The sequence below is a fragment of the Hoplias malabaricus genome, chromosome 9 (assembly GCF_029633855.1).
Source record: "Hoplias malabaricus isolate fHopMal1 chromosome 9, fHopMal1.hap1, whole genome shotgun sequence".
NCBI classification, from domain to species: domain Eukaryota; kingdom Metazoa; phylum Chordata; class Actinopteri; order Characiformes; family Erythrinidae; genus Hoplias; species Hoplias malabaricus.
Window position 1 is genome coordinate 14,053,920 of NC_089808.1, and position 19,600 is coordinate 14,073,519.

Genomic DNA, 19,600 nt, shown 5'->3' on the forward strand with positions numbered 1-19,600 from the left:
ACTTGGAACACATTTTATAAGTGGTCAGAAACTTGTGAATAACTCATAAAAGAATAAAGTTATATTAAAACCAAGCAACATGGTTTTTTCTTGTGAAATTCCCAATATGTCTGAGAATACGTTGTGGCACATATACTAATGTGCCATAAACAGAAAGTTAATATCACCAAACATTCCCATTTTATTAAGGTGTATCCATATAAATGGCCCACCCTGTAGTACGTGTCATTTGTAGTATTATGTGTTTCAGAGGATCCACTTAAATATGTGTTGCAAAATCTATCACCCTTGGGACTGTTGTTTACAACAGTGCATAAAAGTAAAACTTTAAAATTCTAGTCTAAACTCAGACTTGACTGTGTGTAAAGGATTTAGCAATACTTTCAACAATCTTTCTCATTCATTCATTATCTGTAACCAGTTCAGGGTCACGGTGGGTCCAGAGCCTACTTGGAGTCATTGGGCGCAAGGCGCGAATACACCCTGGAGGGGGCGCTAGTCCTTCACAGGGCAACACACACACACACACATTCACTCACACCTACGGACACTTTTGAGTTGCCAATCCACCTACCAACGTGTGTATTTGGGCTGTGGAAGGAAACCGGAGCACCCGGAGGAAACCCACACGGACACAGGGAGAACACACCAACTCCTCACAGACAGTTACCCAGAGCGGGAATCGAACCCACAACCTCCAGGTCCCTGGGGCTGTGTGACTGCGACACTACCTGCTGCGCCACCGTGCCGCCCCAACAATTTTTTTAATAATCCTAATAAAATCTGTAGGTCCTGTTTAACTTAATGATAAACTTCAGTTCAGGAGACTAGGATTAGACATAAACGGGCAGTTACAGCTTAGAGCTGAATTGAGAAAGTTCCAGCAATGACTAAAATAAATTATGCAATGTTGTGGATTATTTAAAATTGGAGCATGCCTAATTACTCACAACAATTGACCTGTGTAGTTCAGATGTAGTTTGATCAGTGAACGCTGGCAGCAAAAAAAAAACAAAAAAAACAAAAAAAAAAAAACACTTGCTTTCTCTTTTTTTCCTGCACAAAAATGTGTCATGCAATGTGTCAAATTCCAAATGATGCCGCCTGATTAATTTTGTGTCTGCTACACAAAATGGCATTTTACACTGCATGGACCTGTCCTAAGCTGATCACACTTAGGGATTATTGGCAGCACCAGGCACACACCACCCCAAAGGATGGTAATGCCCATCTCTAAAATCAGCTGAGCTCTGTTAACCACGGTTTTGCATGAAAAACATGGTCTAAGCACTTTATTGCCAACAAGCAGAGTGCATATTATACAGTGACAATTCAGGGGTCAAATTTTTGTTCAGGACATAAAGGACAACCAGGAGAATGCAGTCACGTTATACAGTGACAACTTACAATTCTTACAATAATATTTATTATAATAGCATTTATCCATAGGTATCTGACAAAGTCTAATTCAGAAACACACAAGGCAATAATGTGTGTTAAACAAGTTAGTTTGTTAGCTACTTAAATTAACATTAATATTACTTACCATTAAAAACTTTTCTGGCTTGCAAAACAGCAAGCTTTATATATAATGCTGTTGACAGATGAAAAGATAAAACAAATGAATCACAATTTTCCTAAATTAAATTATGTTGTATGTTATGACAGCAATTAGTGTTGCAATTACACAGTTCCAGGGATCTGGAGGTTGTGGGTTCAAATCTCACTCCAGATGACTGTCTGTGAAGAGTTGGGTGTGTTCTCCCTGTGTCCGCGTGGGTTTCCTCTGGGTGTTCCGGTTTCCTCCCACAGTCCAAAAACACATGTTGGTAGGTGGATTGACGACTCAAAAGTGTCCATAGGTGTGATTGTGTGTGTATGTGTCGCCCTGCAAAAGACTGGTGCCCCTTCCAGGGTGTGTTCCGGCTTTGCCCCCAATAATTCCAGGTAGGCTCTGGACCCACCGCGACCCTGAATTGGATAAGCGGTTACAGATAATGAATGAATGAATGAATGAATGAATTTTTAAGACTAAATCTCTTTAATAATGACCACTTTCTCTACACTCTCTTTTCTACACTCACTGTCCATTCTCTCAGCTCCATGGGTCATTCAGGAGCACTTTGATGTTCTACAATTACAGACTGTAATCTATTTCTTGCTGTGCAAAGTTTTTTTTTTTTGCACCCTGTTTGTCAATGGTCAAAAACAGGACACAGGATGCTGTTCACAGGACACTGTTGACTGGATATTTTGGGTCTGTGAACTATTCTTAGTCCAGCAGTGACACAAAGGTCTTTAAAAACTCTAGCAGCACTGCTGTGTCTGAGTCACTTGTAACAGTGCAACACACACTAACACAACCACCACAACCTCAGTGTTACTGGAGCGCTGAGAATGATCCACCACCAAACTCATACCTGCTCTTTTATTGTCCTGTAGGGGTCCTATTGAAGAACAGGGTTGTAGGAGGCTAACAATTAATGCACATCATAAGATGTCCTACAGCCCTGATAGCAAGGAGCTGGCAGACCACTGTTGGCCCACTGAGGGCAAAGTTGGAAGTTCACGAGTGTGTTGCACAGCATTTTCTGGGCGGACCACTGGTGATTAAACAGACCGATACATGCTCGCTGTCTGGGAGTCTGTAATTATAGAACTATGAAGTGCTCCTATATGCTCATTGGGACTGAGAGAATGGACTTTGAGTGTATAAACAAAGGTGGGCATAATGTTCTGGTTAATTGCTGTGTATATATATATATATATATATATATATATATATATATATATATATATATTTTAGCCTATACATCATGGATCATTGTAGCATTTTTTTTATATATTGGATAAGCAAGTGTCAAGAAATGCTTGTTGATATAGTATTCATTTTTACAGCACAAATAAAAATTGTTTAAAAGTGTGAGTGTCATGGTATTACTTCATCATGTGTGATGTTTTGGTTTCCACATGTTTGATTACATCATGCCCTTGTGTTTCCTGGGTTTACCCTCGGTGTCTGTCAATTACTGCCTAAGGCGTTTTAAGCATTTGTTCTGCTGTTCGTTTTTTCTGCTACTGTGTTTGTATTCTCATGTCCCTAGGTCTTTCAGCTGCTCCCCAGTATTTTTGTGTTCATTAGTTATTAAAAAGATTTTGAATTTGTATCCACCCTGCATGTGTTATGACATCTCACCACCTTTATAATGGGATTTATTTTAGTGCGCCTGGGACAAATAGAGGCTAAGTGAGGTTTCCTGTGGCTCTCAGAATCAAGAAAATTTCAAATAAAATCATTGTATGATGAAGGATTATAAACCCAAATATAAACCTGTATTCATGAGACCCCAGAAACGTACAGACCTTTTAAGAGTCAAACAATCAAAGAGATGGCTGCATGTGCATGTTAGTCCCACCCTATGAAAACTTTGGACCAACCTCATTTGTTTATCCTTCCTCAAGAAATGATAGTGACTGCCCACAAATCGTTGCGTCTGCTAGGTGGCAAATTCCAAATGTGTTCAGGACAAAGTGACTCTCCACATATTCGTCCACAGAGGAATAAACATAGTTTCAGCAAAAGTGTGAGGTGACAAGTATCATCATTGGACTGGCTTTTTCAACATGGAGAACATTAAGTGTATAAACTTGCCTATGTGCTGCTGGTGGAATGGGAAAATGAGGCTAAAATTAGATTCTTATCCCGATTTCCCATTCCACCTTAAACGGAGCTCTAAATTAAATGTGTATCATTGCTCTGTGTGATGTTCCTTTATCATTCAAGGCATTTTCACAGCATTTTAGTTTTTTCAGTGGCACTTACCCTTCTGTAGCACCATTTAACCTGGAGCAGGACATTTTAACGAGAGCTGTCAAGGAGAGACTGATTTATTGGTGTTTGGCTCACCTATCCAGCCAAAGTCATCCTTCCGTCGCAGTTTTATCCTGTTCTTCAGAATCAGAGGAGACTACTTTTTCTACCCTCCTCGTAAATGAAGACCATCTGCTTTTATTACCTTTGTGCCGATGAACCCAGCAGAGAGTGAGAACATTCTAGGATTAGGGACTGAGATATTTTTAGAGAGAGGGCCTTAAAACAATGTCTCTGGCTTTCTTTTTCGACAGATCAACATGACGGTGTTAACAGGCACTGCAATGCATTCTGGGTGTTGTAGTGTATATGGTGAGTGTACTGCCACTGTATACATTAACTGTTCCTATTCAGCCTGGACTTCTATCTTAACTGTGTTTTGTTCCATGTTGCTTCGATTCCTGTCTCTTGGTGTTTGGTCGACCTCTATAACTGCTTTGGGTTATGGAAAAGCACTATATAAATAAGAATATATTTATTATTATTTTAATGTCCCATGTCTGTTTTTATGAGTGCCAGTGTGATAATGTTAGCTGTTATGTATATTAGAAATTATTGTGAATATTATAAGCAAGGTGGGCAGCATGGTGGCGCAGCAGGTAGTGTCGCAGTCACACAGCTCCAGGGGCCTGGAGGTTGTGGGTTTGATTCCCGCTCTGGTTGACTGTCTGTGAGGAGTTGGTGTGTTCTCCCCGTGTCATTATCGGTTACAGATAATGAATGAATGAATGAATAAGCAAGGTTTGGGTTGGTGTAACTTCAAGGTATGACTTCCGATTTCTGAGCAAGTGAAAATATCATGGGTGCCAGGTTGAACTTAGCTGAATTAGCAGTATTTGTTTGGACCCGAGATGCCGGTGCTGTGGCATGACCTCTGGTGGTGAAATGTTGTCTAGTGAACCTTTAATTTAAGAAATAAAAGGGGTCAGGTGGGGACAAACAATTCGACTCAGATTCTAAATCTTGTCTGTGCAGCCTAGATACAATGCAGCAGTAGTGATTTGAAAGTAATTTTTATGCCCAGGTCTATGAGAGGTTGTGGCCTAATTCTGCTACTTCTCATGGGAACCAATCATCTTTCAGCACAGAGTTATAAAGCTGCTCTGGCAGAAATGTATCAGGCATGAGAACAAACCCAGGGTAAGTCAGCTCACAGAAGTAATTTCATTCCATTCATATTCATGGTTAAAAATTAGAACATATGTAATTAAGTAATTATTTAATTCTGTTTTCAGGAAAAACCTTGCTCCACAATGATAGGATTTTTTGCACTTGTTTTAGTCTCAGCAGCTATAGGTATTGTCTAAAGTGTTTCTTTAATTGCCAGCATTCTTTTCATGAGTTTATTTTGCTTAGCTCACATGAGAACCATAATGATTTCTGTTCAATATCCAATTATTTATGAATTTTCAAACATCAGTAGAAACTCTTTTTGTCGTTGTTGTTTTAGGTGACACTTTAAAGATTGACGTGCCTTGTGTAAATGGATTGAAGTACATTCAAAATGGAGACAAATTTCAACTGAGTTGTTATTTTTCATCCCTTTATTCACACCCCACCACTTCATGGTTCATACAGACCCCAGGAGAGAAGCCTCTTCTTATTGCTTCTGCGTTACATTCTTCAGCAGTAGACTATCATAACAGTTTCAATAAGACCCGCCGCTTTAAAGTGATAAGAGAGAAAAACACTTTTAATTTGAGCATCACAAAGGCAGAACCATTTGATTCAGCTACATACTACTGTATAGTTTCATATTATTCAGAGCTTGCATTATCAGACTGCACAGTTGTGGTTCTTCAAGGTAGGTGCTAGTTTAATACTGGCTATTTTTTATTAAAACCCATCAGTTTTAAAACTCAAATAAAATCTACAATGAATATTTGCTCTTTAGGTTCATCTTCAAGTCTCTACACTGTTCTCCAGACTCCTGTATTAGACTCAGTTGAAGTGGGAGGCAGCACAACTCTGCAGTGTTCAATCCTCACAGATGCGTCTGCAGGAGAACACAGTGTGTACTGGCTGAGACATGGATCAGGAGAATCCCCTCCAGGAATCATTTACACTCATGAAGACACTAACAGTCAGTGTAGCAGGAGTTCTGAGACTGATTCTCCTACACAGAGCTGTGTCTACAAACTCCCCAAGACCAACCTCAGTCTCTCTGACACTGGAACTTACTACTGTGCTGTGGCTGTGTGTGGACAGATACTGTTTGGGAACGGGACTAAACTGGACTTTGTAGGTAAGAGTGATTGTTTATTTATATATCAGTTAAATCTTTAGCCTCATTCAGAGATCTTTTTCTCTTGATCTACGACAGGGGACAGTGGCCTTCACACAACAATTTAAAGATAGAAATATGTGGAAAGGTACATATTTAAGATACTATAGCATCGTATCTGAAATACCTAGTAACTTGTTCAACAATGTTAAAACTCTGAAATGAACCATTTAAATGGTTATTATATGTAATAATATGTAATAAAAGCCACAAATAAAATAAATGATGTGCACAATGTACAGAAATGAAGAGAAGGTCATCTTGAATCCTTTCTGGTCAATGTTAGTAAGAAAGAAATTGTGTCAAAAAAAAAAAAAAAAACATGCATACAATTTGTTAACTGGTCCTACAAAATAGACTTATTTTCCTCCTATGGCACTACCTATGGCTGTTGTTCATATTGTGTTAAATTTTTAGAATGATTAGAACAATATAATTTTTCCAAAAGTACATACAGTGTTGCTCTAGCATTGTACTTCATTAGTATTTATTTTTTCTGCTTCACATTTATGACATATTTTGTCTTTTACCAGCAAAAAGTCTTGCGGTCCCTGTCATTATAGTTTTAGCCACAGGAAACATAATATCTGTGGTTCTGGTTTTATTTCTGTGCAGAAAATTACACAGCAATCCTCAGAAAGGTAAGTAGAAATGAGAATAGAGTGAATGTGTAGTTGCTGTTGTAATGTATTTTTGTTAATGTTTGAATAATTTAATTTGTTGCCTTGTTACATTTGTTATTTCTTAAAGATACTGCTCAAGGTCACTCAGTCCAAGTAAACAAGGTGATTCTTTCACTTTTTATAACTTTTCTGTTTAAATCACTTTATGTAATCTTAGCTGTCTGTCTGTCTACAACAGGTCTTGTGATAAATGTATTTATTATATAATATTTATTATCCAACATATCTGTATACAAACTTCCCCGATTTTAAAGCCTCCAAATTTGAACAAAGCAGATTACCACTATATCATGTTTGATTATTATTCAATGTAATATATATATATATATATATATATATATATATATATATATATATATATATATGTATATATATATATATGTATATATATATATATATATATATATGTATATATATATATATGTGTGTGTGAGTGTGTGTGCGCACGCGCATTTTTGACTGACTAATGTTTTAATAAGTTTGTAAATATTTAAAAATGCAATTGTTCTCGTGTTCAACTTGCTTATTTATTTAGTAGGTGCTCTAATTCTTCTGATAATATCTCCTTTGTCTTGGCTAGTAGCAGTCAAAGTTTAAATACAGTGTGTTTCTGCAGGATTCATTTGATGAAGGTTTGAACTATGCAGCTCTGAGTTTCACCAGTAAACCACCATCCTCCAGAGAAGCTAGAAGACAACAGAAGCTTAAAGACACTGACATTTACTCCCAGATCAAAAGTCTCCAATAAAACCCGATTCCAAATGGCAAAACATTTACTGTCCTTTTCCTGTTTTTAGACACAAAGCTTCATAATTTTACAGTTGATTTTAAAAGACATTTTAAAAATGATATAAAATAATATAGGATTGTTGTTAACATACAAATCCATGTTTCAACTGTCTTTCAGACCATCTAACATAGCACATGTCTCTTTTTTGTGCATATATAAAATATGGCAAATTAAATGTATCCTTGTGTAAGGATAGAAAGGAAGAAAATTTGTGACAATTTTGTGAAATGCAATAAAAACAGGAATGTGTTATTGGCTACAGCTCTTAAAGATATTAGATGACAAACGTACAAAGAAAAGTATGCAATCAAATTTCAATCACGAAAGAACATTGAACATGTATGGGTCTTTGATTTTAGACTTGATTCCTCACTTTAATTTACTGGGACACAGAAACAATGATTATCTGATTTTGTATTCCTGTGGTTTCTCATAGTAAATATGAACAATCTCACCTCTACAGCACCCTAGGTAACACCTGACCTCAGCTTTTCAAAGTTCTGTTTAAACAACTTATTTTGTCATGATAGAAAGTTTCAATAGCCCATCATCACTTGCAGTATTAATTGGCTAATGTTACATATCCAAATGGAAAAGTAAGTACAGCAAAATGGTGCTAAATTTCAAAAGATATTTCCAAAAGATAATTTTACAGGAAAAGAAAATGTAGTAATTCTGTAGACAGATTATACTAAATGTCATACTCAGCAATGGTGGACAGTAAGTAAATTGTAATTTGATACTGTATATTATAAGTATTTCCATTTTGGTTGACCAACTAACAACTCCACTACAACTTAAAGTCAAATATCTTATTTTTTACTCCACTACATTGTGAAAATCTGCTGTTCCTTTTGGTTTATGTATGTACAAAACCGTACCGTCTCATCGACACACAGCAACACTCGCTAGGAGATAAATGAACGCAGAAATCAGTACAGAGAGATAAACAAGTCCAAAAGACAAAAACATGTATCAGGCAAAAAGTCTGAAACATCAAACCGTAGCCTGTTGAATAAAAAGGTGTCTCAGAATTGCAGAAATAGTTCAAACTATACTCTGCAACTATGTAGTCAATGCAGAAAGCTTAAAGGAACACCATGTGATATTTTTACCTTAAAATTACGGCTTCAAAATCATTGTGATGCTTCACTGACCTGTAATAGGGAAAACATAGCTTCTGTCGCTGCTACTCTCAGCTCAGCACTGCAGAAACTGCCTTATGTAACTTTTGGAGAAGGGTAGGAAACCACCCCTTCCCTTCCTTACCAATATCAGTACAGTGCTGTAAAAGTTAATTGCTCTAGGGGGAGCCCCAGAAGCAGAAAGAAAAATTGTGCCTAGTGTTCCTAAATTAGTAAAATACTATGTTAGGCACCAAGTATCCTATGCCATTGTGAAAGATTATACTTGTGCATTGGCATCTGCGTCGCTCTGCAATTACACAACCAAACCGCTAGGGCTGAATTTTAAACACCTTCAACCCTATGTATTACACAATGTAGTGTTGTAGTGGTATTAGTTTTGCAAATCTTTTAAGTGCACTATTTTGGGAGTGTAGTGTAGAGGAGTTCATATTACTGGACTACTTCACTTGAGCAACTTGAACCATGTTCAAATGACTGCAGACCAATCATAGTCATTGTGGTCTGCATAGATGTGACAAGTTATATTTCAGGAGAGGAGTGCATCGGGCCATGCTGTCTACGACATAAGTTCAACACAGAAGCTTAAATTGGGCTTAATACTCTGGAGACAGCAACCTCTGTTGGTTTGGAGGGGCAGCACCTTGGGTGTATTTGATACAACATCATTCATTGTATTTAATCTTTGGCCATTTCTGCTGTCTTCAGTGTCAGACTAATTAATGACATTCGGTTAAAAGACTGGAGAACCAAGAGTGACACTAGAGTCTTTTCACCTACAATGTGTTAAGCATTAGTCTTTTTACAAAAATTATAAAAATATGGCATGGTACTTTTACTGTTGATACTTAAGTATATTTGAAAGTAAATACCTTTGTACTTTTACTCAAGTGGAGAACTACATCAAGGTTCACCACTGATGCTCAGATTATGTGTATGTCATAATATATTCCACGTATGCTGTTTAGGGTGAAGCCAACTTGTAATCAGTGGGCACAAGGCAGGAAGACACCCTGGGCATTGTGCCAGTCTATCGAAGGGCATCACACACATTAAATGACTTTGAGAAAGCTGCAGAATGCTGCAATGCTCTGCTGTCTCTGAGGCAGATTCTCATGTACTTTCAAGTACAGTACATATGAGTTATGAATACTGCTTCAGAAGAAGATGCAAAATGTTATACAAAACAATTCAGCTGCCTATGAGGTAGATTCTAAAGAAGTGAACACATGATTCATGAAGATGCTGCAGAATGATATATAATAATGCTTTGCTTCCTCAGAGGCAACAGAGCATTATTGTATAACCTTCTGTAGCTATTTCAGAGACAGCAGTGTAGTGTATGTTGGTCATACACCGTGAAATATAAATATATTTTTATATTTATATTTATAGTTTGTGTTTATAGCGTTGACCTTATCCAAACTCTTATGATCTCTGATATTTGACTTAATGATATTAATTAAATTTTATAATTGGCTTAAGCAATTAAAACGTTAATAATTAGTTTGAGAATGGATAATAGTCAAGCTAAGTGAGTACTTCAGGATTTTCAGAGATTTTAATGAACAAACTGCATACACTGTGATTCCAAACAATGAAAGTTTTATTAACAAAGAGAAGGATATTTAATTAACATAGCGTAATCTTGAAATCTCTCGGCATCAACGCAGGGGAAGCCGATTCGACTTTAAAGATAAGCTAGGCACTCTGGCTTGTGACTAAAGTGTTGCTAACTGAGGTTTAATTAATACAAAAATTTATCAAGAGACTTGATTCAATTTTCAGCTCTGGAGATGCGTAGGTTTAGCTTACTTTTCGTCGATTTTCACCACTCGTTGGATACAGAGGCTCTCTGAGGTCCTGGGAGTGAAGGCGTCTCACTTAGTTTCGCAGTTCTCCTGAGGAAGTTTCCAGGCTGAGTCAGCGTGGAGGTCTTTCTTCGTCGGTTGAGTCGCCTCGGGCATACTCGGAGCTTGATGACGCAGGCGGCAGGATCCTCTCTTTGGCTTACTGTCCTGAGCAGGAGGTTCCAACCATATGGACGTTTTGGACGAAAAGTTTCGCTAGTTACTGCAGATCCAGAACTGAAAATCGATTCAATAGACTTACTTATTCTACGACTTTTTTATATCTCGGCGGTGTTTCTTACTCTGGCCACGAATAAGTTCACCTGCTTTGATCAGTCGTGAGATTAAACTTAGATTGGGCGATAAAACAAAAACACAATTAAAAGAAAAGAAAGTATTCAAATCATTCGACGTATTCTTAGACTTTCTCACACTAGCTAACTCAAGACGTCTCCTGGGAGCTTAATGAGGTTTCTTCAAAAGTCTTTGGTTCATCGTCGTAGATAGGAGAAAACTTCTCGCTGGGAGAGGTTGAACTTGAAGGAGAACAAAGAGAACGCGTGCAGGCGTTCAGAGCGGAAGCGAAGTTAAGAGTCAGAGAGAAAGAGCGAGTTGAGTTGAGTTGAGCTTCCGAGCTTCTGAGCTGCACGGGCGAACTTGATGAACTGCACGCTCTCTTTTTCCTGTTGCGAACTGTGTTGTTCTCTCCACTCTTCTTGATCTCTCTTCTGAACTTTCTTGAACTGATCTGATGTGCCGAGCTGAACTTCTTTTCAAAGCCAGCGCGGTCACGCCCTATTGGGAGGTGTCCTTTTTCCGATTGGGTGCGAGTTCGAGGCTCACGTGACTCTCACGAGAGAGAGAGAGAGAGGAGGGGGAGTTTGAATCAGCGATTCACACAGAAGGAATAGAAATTTCGTGTATTGAAATTTCTTATACATGTAAGTAATATACAACAATGAGCGCCCTGGATTATTAATATCAAACATTTACATAAGATTTCATCTTGGGTGCGTTGTGTTTACGTCCCATTCACAATATCGTTTTTTAGAAGTATTATTTCTAGTATTAATTCGTTTTTCTAATCAGAGACAGAAACTTCCTTCATGATTGACAACAGTAATACACATCATTTCATTAGAAGGGGGACGTTAATCTTAGGACACAGAAAGTGACATTTATACATACTGCATAGACATACTTATTAAAATTTCATTAAGTCCATCATGTATTTAGACGGCCTTAGGCGAGACGTGATTTCGCAAACGTCCACCTGGGGTCGCTGTTGGTCCATGTCGTTGATCCATGCTGTTCGTCCGGTGCGGATGGTTAACGAGAGGTCATGTCGAGTTCAATCAGTTTGACCATCTGGGCTGTCTGTTTAGTGGGCTCGAGATAAGGACTGAGACACTTAGGAGTCATAAACGGCTAACTTGTTTGATGTCCTGTTCCTTAAGAGCATCATGAAGTTTGTTATCTTTAAATTTCCGAAGGGAGGAAGGGGTGTCGGGGCCAGGTGTCGCTGGAAAGTGTCCCGCTCCGTCTTTGATGTATCTTATGTGTGTGCGGGCTGCAGGGTCTTTCCACCCCCGCGGTTTGTGGAATGCTGACTTGGTCGCAGGCGAAGGTCCTGGTCAGAGAGGACAGTTCTTTAATGAAGAACTTTTCATTTCTCGATCTATACTCCACTACAGCAGTTATAACTTAAAGGGAACGTCTACAATTCTGGCCAAGCACAGTTCTGTCTGGTTGTTTACATTCCAACGCTAAGCATCTTTTAAGGTGAAATGGCATGTTTGAGGAGAAAAAAACCAACTGTTGTTTTTCTTGGATGAAGTCATGTAATTCAAATCATGAATTACAAAGTTAAGTGTGCAGGAATGTACTTCTTTAGAATCTGTCTCAGAGGAAGCAGAGCAATATAACATTTTGCAGCTTTCTCAGCGGGATACTTTTTCCTCCATTCAAGTAAAACAAGATGCTTAGATTTTGCACCACTTTCAACAAATTATGAAATAGAACTAAATGTCACTAAGTCATTTCTGACAGTCACAGCAGGCAAACATGAGGTTCTAGGCAGACCTTGACTGGTTTATTGCATGGTATTTGAAAATATCTCAGCCCAATATAACAAATCACATGCATCCCCTCCTGCTGGCTGCTAACCAGCATTGTTCCTTCAGCCTTGAAGGCAGCAGAACCATTTTGAGTAGCCTTTTTGCATATATGCTTTTCCTTGAGCTGGCAACATACATTTGGGAGACATAGAGCTGAAAATGTTCTACTGTTTTGATTAAGGAGTGTATTAACTATATTAAATTATTTTTGTCAGTATTATAAACTGCTGCTATATATTCATTAATTCATTCATTGTCTGTAAATGCTTATCCAGTTCACGGTCCCTGTTGCTACTATATATACACAGATATATACAGTACCAGTCAAAAGTTTGGATACATCTTCTCATTACTATAGAGCTGTGTACCAGCCCTGCCTTTGTACAAACCAAGTTATGTTTTTTTCAGAGACAATAAAAAATAAACCACAGTCAACACACAATTTATACCAATTACAGCTCAGAGTGTAAAAATATCTTTATAGGGACCTATAGCTCCTCTTCTTTCTCCATGTGTTAGCCTTCATCAAGCACAAAAAAGCTTCCCTGATTACAAAAGAGACAAAAAGTATTTATGGCTGTGAAAACTGAGTTCCTTCACAGTCTTCCTGGCCTTGGTCCAGCACTGTTTATTAAAGCTACAACGGCCAATTATTAAAGGAAGGAGTTTTACTGGTTAGTTAAGGCCTTTTATAAGTCTTACTGCAGTTATGGATATTGCTTTTGTGATATAATAAGATCCCTGGTGTTCTTTAGCTGTACTAGTACTATAATAAACAACAAAGGGATTTTACCACATTCTATTATTCTATATTTCTAATGTTCAACTATTCAATTTACTATTTCAAATATATATTATACAAATTAATAGATTTTCAGTAAAATCTCAAACAAACAAATTCTGAGTTGGTTATTATGTAGTGAGTTCCATATTTGTTCTCATTGGTGTGAGTGGTTGGAACCAATTTCTCCTTCCTGTTATGTGAACCAATCAGGATTCAGCATGTGTTATAAAGCTGCACTTATAGAGGACTTTCACACTTGTTAACTAATGCTTGAATGGGTACTTTTGTCCTTCAAAAAGAGTAAGTGACCTACATAATTAATTATGTTACTATTATCTAGTTTTGCATGTTGATTATTATTGTCAATACTCTTTGTACAATTTAACTCAAAGCATGATTTTTCTTTCAGGAAGTATTCTTTAAGAAGGTTTAACAATGATTGAATTTTATGCACTGGTTTTCCTTTCAACAACATTTGGTACAGTTTCATTTTTTCTCTTTCATTTTAAACATTAATTTCATTTAATATGAGTATGTTACATGAAAAGCATATGGATTTTACGAAATTTCAAATATTAATATAGCATTATTTCCTTCAGGTGAAACAAGACTGCCCTCAAAAATTGATGTTCCGTGTCTAAATGGACTGAAGTACATTCAGAATGGGGACAATATTCATCTGAGTTGCATTTTTCATTCACCCCATGATGCATCACTAACTACATGGTTCAAACAGACTCCTGGAGAAAAGCCTCTTCCCATTGCTTCTGCATTCCTTTCTACACCAGCTGCATATTATAATTTCTTTGACAAGAATGATCGCTTTAATGCATCATTAGACAAAACCCATTTTAATCTTAGCATCACCAACGCACAACCATCTGATTCAGCTACATACTACTGTGCGGTCGCACATTACTCAGATATTGCATTATCAGACTGCACAGTTGTAGTTGTTAGTGGTAGGTGATAGTCTTAAACTGATAGAAACTGTTTTAGAAAATACTCTCATTTTTAAAGCCAAAATACCATCTACATCATTTTCAGTGATTAGAGAATATTTTCTCTTCAGGTTCATTTCCAAGTCTCTACACTGTTCTCCAGACTCCTGTATTAGACTCTGTTGAATTGGGAGACAACACAACTCTGCAGTGTTCAGTCCTCACAGATGCGTCTCCAGGAGAACACAGTGTGTACTGGCTGAGACATGGATCAGGAGAATCTCCTCCAGGAATCATTTACACTCATGGAGACACTAACACTCAGTGTAGCAGGAGTTCTGAGGCTGATTCTCCTACACAGAGCTGTGTCTACAAACTCCCCAAGACCAACCTCAGTCTCTCTGACGCTGGAACTTACTACTGTGCTGTGGCTGTGTGTGGACAGATATTGTTTGGGAACGGGACTAAACTGGACTTTGTAGGTAAGAGTGAATATTTAATTTCATTTAAATTTTTAAAATCTAAATATTAAAATTAATTTTAGTCCAACTTAAATTTCAGAAGCTCGTTGTTGGGGTAGTAATCTAATGTGTATGTGAATGTATTTTTTCATTACATTTTTCATAAATTTGAAGCTATTTCATTCAATGATAGATTTTTAATTTAAGTTAAGTTAAGTTAATTTGCATTTTGTAATCTCTTATTTTTTCCCATTTACTGTATTTTTATCCATGGCCAAAACAAATTTTTCTCATGACATACAGCTTATTCTTCTTTACTTAATAGTGTGTACTTTTACCTGCCTTACCCATGCATATACACACACAAGTATTTATTCATAATTTATAAATAATTATTATTTACAGCTGTTTTTCAAGCACACAATCATATTAGTTTATTGTCTGTGTCAATTACAATCAAGATTTATTTTCCTATTTTAGGGGATGGTGGTCTGAATCTTCTTGTATTGATCATATCAATCTTCTTAACTGTGATCGTTGTTCTATTTTTGGGACAAAAATTACTCATGTATCAAAATAAAGGTAGGTTTACATTGATAATAATAGAATATTTGTCAGGTATTAATGCTCATGTCTGAATAAGTAATAGGTGTTAAATTTTTTAAATACTATACATTATTTATTGGTTATGTGCTGAAGATGCTGCTGGATATCACTCAGCTGAAGTAAAGCAGGTGATTAATTTATTCATTCCAAAAATGTTAAATTCATGTCTCATTCTGCTATTAAGCAGTAAGATAAAATACAGTCTCTTTCTGCAGGCTGTGTGCGATGAAGCTTTACATTTTGCTGCAGTAAATTACACCAGGGAACCAGAGCAGAAGATTAAATATGCTGACATTCACTCCCAGGTCATTTACTACCAACAGAACCAAACCTTGTGAAATGATTCATTTTTTTCTATGCTCATGTAATTCTCACTGATTTAAATAAACTTTTAATTAAAGATGGGTGTTCACCACGGAGCATGAGACAGAACCAACAATTCTCCTAGGACCCACCTCAAGATTTGCAGATTCCTGCTCATTTCTCATTGAGCAATTTCACAATATACAATAGTCAACAAAAAACATATCCTGAAGTTTCCTGATATATTTAAATTGTGTTGAATTAATGTTTTATAATTAAATTTGGGCTTATTTTCTAATATTAACATATCTTTATTTCATGATACTTTCAGTAAGCCTAGGGTAACTGAGCACCTAAGTAATCTTAATGTCTAAGATAAGCAAGAGGATGAGTCAAATAAAAATCTTTTTGGTTTGTATCTGTAGAAACCAGCTGTTAAAAATTTATTCTTTTAAACAAATTATCTTATGTGTACTGACAGGAGCACAATAAAACACATTCTTAGGTTTGTATATATGAAAAAAATATAGTTTATGTAACTTCTCATTTTGGTATGAAGTTATTTACCAGAAACAATTAATTCAATATAAATAAATATTAATCTCTAATAAATTCAGATTTAATTGCCATTGTCTGTGACTTTTCCTCAATGCTGTCCATGTACATATTCTTCAACATTTATGTGCTGCATGGTGATCGCCTGGAGCAGGGGCGATAGACTATGGAGTGAGATTAGTCTCAAAGTACTTTACAAATGCATACATTTTAATCCACAAATCCACATTTGTGGATCAGGCTGCATTTCTATTTGGATCGGGTGAAATGCTAAAGGAAAGTCTCAAAATCCAAAAACCTGCGACAGAAAATGAACAAATGCACGTCACGGAAAACATGTGAGCGACCTGATCCACAAACGCAGATTCAACAATTTAAAAATAAATTTTAAATTAGAGATTTTAACTTTACAAATTTATGCAATGTAAATTAAAACAAATGTATTTATTTTCACATAGAATTATGATATATCTATGAAAAACAAAACATATATGAATTTAAATGTATTTGTACAAATTGCACACTGTGAGAAACAGATTGGGATGTATTCATTTGTGAACAGTGAAACATATTTGTGACTTGTGTTAATTTGTGGATTAATATTTATGCATCAGTAAAGTATTTTGAGACTAATCTCTCTCCATATTAGACTACCTATTTTACTGTATTGTACTGCCAATCAGCACAACTGTGAATCCAGTAAAAAGCCCATTACATAGATTCCTTCATTTTATTAATAAAGTGTGCTTTAAAGAAAAAAAATTGAATTAATTTTGTTTATGTGCATTTCTTAAAGACATATAAGGAAATGGTATAATTATCCTCCATGTTTGAGCTTGTGTTATCAATGCACATTTCATGAGAAAGCTAAAATAAAGCTAACGCTAATGTAACTGATACCTCTTTGTGTTTAATTACTGCCTTTGCTTTAGTGGTGTATTTATTTGTGTTAGATTATACAGTAATAAATGGCTACAACCAAAACATTCATGAACCTGTGCCCCTGCAAAATGGGTCTAATGTTGCCCCTGGTTTGGAAAAAAGAGCTGAAATTTAGTTTCCCCACTGAGAGGAGATTGTTTGGTAAAAGTCAGCAGGAGCAATCTTACCATTTCTAATGATTTACAGCAACAAGCAAATTATACAGTGATAGATTTTTCTCTAGTTAGAATTCATTCATTATCTGTAACCGCTTATCCAATTCAGGGTCGCGGTGGGTCCAGAGCCTACCTGGAATCATTGGGCGCAAGGCGGGAATACACCCTGGAGGGGGCACCAGTCCTTCACAGGGCAACACAGACACACATTCACACCTACGGACACTTTTGAGTCACCAATCCACCTACCAACGTGTGTTTTTGGACTATGGGAGGAAACCGGAGCACCCAGAGGAAACCCACACAGACATGGGGAAAACACACCAACTCCTAACAGACAGTCATACGGAGCGGGAATCGAACCCACAACCTCCAGGACCCTGGAGCTGTGTGACTGCGACACTACCTGCTGCGCCACCGTGCCGCCCGGAATGTTCGAATATTTTTTCTAATTACACAACAGAATTAAACATGAAATGACATTAAGTGGAGGTCATTTAACAGACAATTCGTGGTTAATATTATGATGCCATCTTTACTAAGTGCTATACTCTAATATCATGTTTCTTAAAACTACTAAAATAGTGGGTAAAAACCTAATAACATGCTTTGATATATGTTAGCTGTACTTATCGTATCAATGTTGATAGTTTTGTCTTACTCTTTAAATGTGCACCATATACTTTCTTTTCTACTGCAACTCTAAAGCTCTGCTATTTGCTGCTAATTTCCACAAAAAAACGATGCTCTACAATTAGAAGGTAAAAAGATGAAGTAAGTCTCTCTCTCTCTCTCTCTCTCTCTCTCTCTCTCTCTCTCTCTCTCTCTCTTTCTCACTCTCTACATGGCTGTGGATCAGAGAAGGATGGGTTACTCTCCAGGATTTTTCATCATTCTCTGAGGTGGATGTCCCTGCTGCTATCACATCTACAGTGCTCACTTTGGTCTTGGACTCAGAATTCTGGATTATTACTAATTATTCTGGATTATTACTGCTATTAATAAATGGATTATTTTTACAGTTAATAATGACAATGTTTTGTAATTCAGTAAATGCTGGTAGTTAATTCTGTGGGTCATTATGACAACATGAAGATGTTTGTTAAGAGAGTGACAAACAAAACATTTTTTCTGTTGAAAGCCGTTAAAAGTCTGTTTAAACCTTGTCTTTGATGTGGTTGGCACGTTCAGCAGTCCACTCTCACTGCAGTGTTAGTGTGACAACATCAACACATTTGTTAATGTTACACATATATATTCAGATATGAGATAAAGTTCACAGGAAGAAAGAAGAAAAAGATAAAAAGGAAGAGTTGTTGACTTCATCAGATTTCATGAAACACAGCAACTCAGTTTAAACAGATTTTCCAGGATGAGTTGATTTCAGTGAATCCTTTGCTATATATAATGTACTTCAAATATCAAATTAAAGCACTTTAAAATTATGGGTTTATTTTCAGTCAGTCTGAAAAAAACAAGCTGGATTTCTGGCAGCGCAGAGAAAATTGACAATGTTACACAAAAGTACTGGTTACAAATGACCTGGGTATGTATGGACCCCAAAAATAAACAGGATTGCAGGAGTCACACACCAGGCACACACCACTTAGAAGGCAAATCTCAGTCTTTGGAAGAAAAGTGTGGTGGTGATGATGAGTTAACATGTTGTAATCAGGATGCTAAAATGTCCTCAACCACCAGAAGAAAGAGGTTTAGTTAGTGGCCCACTAAAACATTTGTGCTCAGAGTCTAAACCTTGATGAACCAGATATGTGCAGCAGAAGTGATCTGCATATTTATTGTCTATTTTTATACCCACTTTATCAGTGGCTGGTATTGAATTCTACTTTCTGTCATTGGAGCCAATCAGCTTTCAGCACAGTGTTATATAGCTACACTTCAATAAGTTTAGCACACTTTGCCACTGTAATAAACCACATTCTGCATAGTTATTTGTTTTTCAGGTGACACACTGCTCCAAAATGATTGGATTGTATGCACTAGTTTTTCTTTCAACAGCACTAGGTAACGTTTAAGGTGTTTCTTTTATATATATTATAGTGAGTGTGAAAGAGAAAGAGAGAGAAAGAGAGAGAGAGAGAGAGAGAGAGAG

General features: G+C 36.8%; 2 protein-coding genes across 2 annotated transcripts; both read left to right on the top strand.

Moving 5' to 3' along the window:
- The first annotated feature begins 4,131 nt into the window (after nucleotides 1–4,131).
- Nucleotides 4,132–7,586, top strand: LOC136706624 (uncharacterized). The gene is made up of 5 exons (XM_066680221.1): nucleotides 4,132–4,183; nucleotides 5,499–5,675; nucleotides 5,766–6,116; nucleotides 6,771–6,796; nucleotides 7,422–7,586. Exons 1-5 carry the CDS (start codon nucleotides 4,132–4,134, stop codon nucleotides 7,584–7,586), a joined length of 771 nt encoding a protein of 256 aa, XP_066536318.1.
- A 6,347-nt stretch (nucleotides 7,587–13,933) lies between these two features.
- LOC136706625 (uncharacterized) lies at nucleotides 13,934–16,002 on the top strand. Its single transcript, XM_066680223.1, has 6 exons — nucleotides 13,934–14,002; nucleotides 14,124–14,491; nucleotides 14,629–14,947; nucleotides 15,407–15,508; nucleotides 15,626–15,660; nucleotides 15,748–16,002. The coding sequence occupies exons 1-6, from the start codon at nucleotides 13,960–13,962 to the stop codon at nucleotides 15,868–15,870; spliced, it is 990 nt and encodes a 329-aa protein (XP_066536320.1). The 5' UTR covers nucleotides 13,934–13,959; the 3' UTR covers nucleotides 15,871–16,002.
- Nucleotides 16,003–19,600: the final 3,598 nt, after the last annotated feature.

Coding starts and splice junctions, on each gene's coding strand:
- LOC136706625 (XM_066680223.1), top strand. CDS start 13,960: ATGATTGAATTTTATGCACTGGTTTTCCTTTCAACAACATTTG. Junction 14,492..14,628: donor TTGTAGTTGTTAGTGGTAGG/TGATAGTCTTAA, acceptor ACTGTTCTCCAG/ACTCCTGTATTAGACTCTGT. Junction 15,509..15,625: donor ACTCATGTATCAAAATAAAG/GTAGGTTTACAT, acceptor TATGTGCTGAAG/ATGCTGCTGGATATCACTCA.
- LOC136706624 (XM_066680221.1), top strand. CDS start 4,132: ATGACGGTGTTAACAGGCACTGCAATGCATTCTGGGTGTTGTAGTGTA. Junction 5,676..5,765: donor CACAGTTGTGGTTCTTCAAG/GTAGGTGCTAGT, acceptor TTTGCTCTTTAG/GTTCATCTTCAAGTCTCTAC. Junction 6,797..7,421: donor ACACAGCAATCCTCAGAAAG/GTAAGTAGAAAT, acceptor CTTGGCTAGTAG/CAGTCAAAGTTTAAATACAG.